Below are 4,540 nucleotides of genomic sequence, written 5' to 3'. Positions count from 1 at the left end.
TATCTTAGTTAGTGTAAGTAATGCTCCTATGAACATTGGGTAGCAAACTAGTGCTTTGATTATACATATTTAATGCAAGTAGTTATCCTTTTTAGCTACTGAGGCATTTTCCCCAAATAATCAACTTGTATGGAATCCTAAAGCTCATATCATAGTTTTGTTAGGTGAAAATGACATGGTATAATTTAGTTTACCCTAATTTCTACTTGACTTGGGAAATTTATAGAATTTATCTCTGAATTTGTGACTTCTGCATCCAGCTTTAACACACCAAAAGAGAATTTTGTGGAGGAGGGTGGAGACAGTGCACACAGGAGATGTTGCTTCCAATATCTTCAGTGTGTTTTAAATATTATTTTTTTCTGCTTACTAGCTCTAAAAATAGCATAAGAAGTTTGGTGATTTATCTAAGTTCTCCATAAATGTAATGTGGGAAAAGGTAAATGAAATTTAAACCAAAGATACTGAATACAGTCCTGATATTTGTTATTTACTTTCTGTGTAAATATTTTCTCACTTTTTGTTTGCTTTCATGAGTCATTATGAAAGAGGGTGTACAACAGCGGGGTGTGGATTATCAGTTAGCCTCTGCCTATAGGGATGCAATTTAAACTTAGAATTGCAGCACCAGGTCATATGCAGTGACTGATTCTTTTTTTAAAAGATGACTCTGGCTGCAATGAGGGAGACCCAGCTTTGATCCCTGGATTGGGGAGATCCCCTGGAGAAGGGAATGACTACCTACTCCAGTATTCTTGCCTGGAGAAGTCCATGGACAGAGGCTATAGTCCATGGGGTTGCAAATAGTCAGACATGACTGACTAACACTAACACTTTCACTACAATTTTTGGTGCACATAATTTTTGATGCCTTGTCTTGGTATTGCCTTCAAGTTTGGTTAGTGTCCCATCATCTAGAACTCCTGAAAATATAGGAGCTAACCCAAGAGCATCAGGTGAGAGATGGACCACAGATACCAAAGGCCTACAAAATGATGTACTCCTTGAGCATTGACCTGGTCTAGACTGTGGTGAGACTTCCTGGTCAAAGACTACTTGTGTCTCGGGACTTCCCTGGTGATCCACTGGTTCAGGGTCCACCTGCCAATGAAGGGGACATGGGTTCAATTTCTGGTCAGGGAAAATCCTACATACTGCAGAGCAACTAAGCCTATGCACCACAACTACAGAAGCCCATGTACCTAAAGCCCATGCTCCACAAGAGACGACACTGCAATGAAGACCCAATGCAGCCAAAAATAAATAAATACATAAATTTTAAAAGACTACTTGCTTACTTGAAGAGATGGTAGCGGCAGCACCCTGTGGAAGCTTATTAGAAATTCAGAATTTCAGACCCCAGACTTGCTGAATTAGAACCTGTACTTTAACAAGAGCCCCTGGTGATTCAGGGTAAGTTAAAATTTGAGAAACACTGCTCTAGATCCTAGATTCTAGGGCATTCCATAACCATATTTGATTTCTGCAAATTATGCAAGCGACCCATATCACCCCCTCACTCCTTTCTTTCCACTCTGTTCTGCTCTCTCCATCTCTTCCTCTTCTTCCTCCTGCACCTCTTTCTACTCCATCTTCTTTTCCTCCATTTCCTTCTTTTCTTCCTCCTCCCTCTTCTCCTCTTCCCTCTTTCTCTCTCCCTGCTACACTCTATACTCTCACCCTCTTTCTCCTCTTTCATCTATAGAATATACACTAGGAAAATAGAGACCTTTAACTCACATACACATATGCATATTCACAAAGCCAAATAACAAATAACTCAGCCTACATGGAGCATTAATCTGTAAAGGAGCTGAGACTGGGTCTTGGAAGAGTGGTGAAGAATGTGAGGTTATAGTTCTCACCCCGAGTTTGAGATGTTCTCTCTTTGTTGCAGAAAAGACAAAGAAGCTTGGGTTTGGGGTAGTAAATGGGTGAAGAAATAGAAAAAAATTTTAATATAGCCTCTCAATCCTAAATTCCCTGTCTTGGCTGACAAGGATGCCATCTCCACTCCGGATACAGGGAAGGTGCCTTTCACATGGAAAATTCATCTCTTGCTTGCAGGGGGTCAAAGGAGGGTCAGAATGTCCTCCTTACACCACTGTTTTTCAAGTACATTTATTTCAAAATAATCATTATGTCAAAGTGGCATATTTTGGGGTAACGTATTCTGAACTATTGTATTTGTATGGTGTAAATGTTTTATAATGTTCTCAGTTGTGCATCTCATCCCAACTCAACATTTAGTGATGCCACATAGGTAGCTGAAAAATGGCCATGGTGAGTATTTGTACCATGGAAACTGGCAAATGGGACAAACCAGAATTGTTTTTTGGAGAGCCAACTGTTAAACATTTACCATCAAACCACTGAATTACATATTACTTACATTATTCTTTATTGGGTTTTCCTCCTTCCCTGTCCCCTTCCCCCTCCCTCACAATACTTTCTGAGATCACCTTGCAAATAAGCTATTTGCACACAACTCTTTGTCTCAGAGAAACAACGGGAAAGAAAATTCCGACCATTCCAAGCTGACACTGTTGTTGGCCAGGGAGGTTGGCCTCTTAGCATCGAACAGGCTGCTGAATATCCCCCCTTACAGATGAGAGTAGTTTCCAAGCAACAAAGAATTGTCATGAGCCCCATACTTACTGCAAGAGAGCCTGAAGTAACCTAGCCTGGTGAAAATTTGTATCCAAAGAGACTTTGTGGGGGAAAGTGGCTTACATAGAATTTGTCAGAAGAAAGAAATTGAATCTCCTACTCAGCAAAGCTTGTGGATATTGTGTGTGAATGTCACGGGGCTTCAGTGTGCTTTAGGTCAGTGCTTATCAGACTTTCAGAAAATTTTGTTCCAACAAAGTAAATTTTTTAAAATTCTGAGTCTAGATATAGGATTGCTGGTTTCTCATTTTGTTCCAAATAGAACATCATAAAATGAAACAAACTCCGATTGTTTCAAAGGATATTTTAACCTTTAAAAATAGAAATAGCCTTCTCTCCGGACAAGATGGCCACACCGGCAGTACCGGCGAGCGCGCCTCCCGCCACCCCATCCGAAGCCCCAGCTGCGGCCTCATCTCCGGCCTCGGCCGGGGCCCCGGCCCCAGCCCCAGCCCCAGCCTCGGCCCCGGCTCCATCGCCGGCTCCCGCGTCATCCTCAGACCTGGCAGCAGCAGCGGCTACGACCGCGGCTCCGGGCCAGACCCCGGCCTCAGCGCCAGCCCCAGCGCAGACCCCCGCACAGTCTCTGTCCGGCCCTGCTCTCCCAGGCCCCTTCCCCGGCGGCCGCGTGGTCCGGCTGCACCCGGTCATTTTGGCCTCCATCGTGAACAGCTACGAGCGACGCAACGAGGGAGCTGCCTGAGTTATCGCAGCCCTGCTGGGAACCGTTGACAAGCACTCAGTGGAAGTCACCAATTGCTTTTCAGTGCCACACAAAGAGTCAGAAGATGAGGTGGCTGTTGACATGGAGTTTGCTAAGAACATGTATGAGTTGCACAAGAAAGTCTCTCCAAATGAGCTCATCCTGGGCTGGTACGCTACAGGCCATGACATGACAGAGCACTCAGTGCTGATCCATGAGTACTACAGCCGAGAAGCCCCCAACCCCATTCACCTCACAGTGGACACCAGCCTCCAGAACGGCCGCATGAGCATCAGCACTTTAATGGGTGTTCCTGGGAGGACCATGGGGGTGATGTTCACCCCTCTGACAGTGAAATACACGCATTACGACACTGAACTCATTGGAGTTGACCTGATCATGAGGACCTGTTTTAGCCCCAACCGGGTGATCGGCCTCTCCAGTGACTTGCAGCAAGTGGGCGGGGCTTCTGCTCGCATCCAGGACGCCCTCAGCACAGTGTTGCAGTATGAGGAGGATGTGCTGTCTGGAAAGGTGTCAGCCGACAATACCGTGGGTCGCTTCTTGATGAGTCTGGTTAACCAAGTACCCAAAATAGTTCCCGAGGACATCGAGACCATGCTCAACAGCAACATCAACGACCTGTTGATGGTAACCTATCTGGCCAACCTCACACAGTCACAAATTGCCCTCGATAAGAAGCTTGTGAACCTGTGAAGGGGCCTCAGGCAGCCCTTCTGCCACGCTGGACCCCAGCCGAGCCCGGGACCCAGAATGGAGTGACGGAGAAATGGTGTCTTTGTGGTCTGAGTCACACTGAGTCAAATCAACTGCTTGTGACTCTACATAAACATAGACTGCCTTTTGTTAAGTGAATTCCATCTAATGTGAGTTTCCCTCTGGGTGGAAGGGAAAAGGCAGTTCTGGAGCTTACCCAGAAACTAGGAAGTGAGTACTTTGGAGGAAGCTGGTCATGTGTGTGTGGCCTGAATCCAGCTCTGGATTTTTTTCTTGTGCTCTGTCTGCTTCATAGTTTAGTGGCCCAGTGAAATAAGTGCTCTCATAAAGCAAAAATACAACATAATGGGAACAAAAGGGCTGACCAGAGTCTGTCAGAGTCTATGTAAGACATGATATCTGAGCTGATTTTTTTTTTTTTTTTTAAAT

At 45.0% G+C, this 4,540-nt stretch overlaps 1 protein-coding gene across 1 annotated transcript; it reads left to right on the top strand.

The window, feature by feature from the left end:
- Positions 1–3,011: 3,011 nt before the first annotated feature.
- On the top strand, positions 3,012–4,318 carry LOC109568124 (eukaryotic translation initiation factor 3 subunit F-like). Its single transcript, XM_070801147.1, is given in 1 exon segment — positions 3,012–4,318. A coding segment is annotated over 1 exon segment (1,074 nt). The 5' UTR covers positions 3,012–3,016; the 3' UTR covers positions 4,091–4,318.
- The last annotated feature ends 222 nt before the right edge of the window (positions 4,319–4,540 follow it).

The sequence above is a fragment of the Bos indicus genome, chromosome 13 (genome assembly GCF_029378745.1).
Source record: "Bos indicus isolate NIAB-ARS_2022 breed Sahiwal x Tharparkar chromosome 13, NIAB-ARS_B.indTharparkar_mat_pri_1.0, whole genome shotgun sequence".
In the NCBI taxonomy this organism is placed as follows: Eukaryota; Metazoa; Chordata; class Mammalia; order Artiodactyla; family Bovidae; genus Bos; species Bos indicus.
The sequence above is the reverse complement of the archived record's forward strand: the minus strand, read 5'-3'. Positions and strand labels throughout refer to the sequence as shown.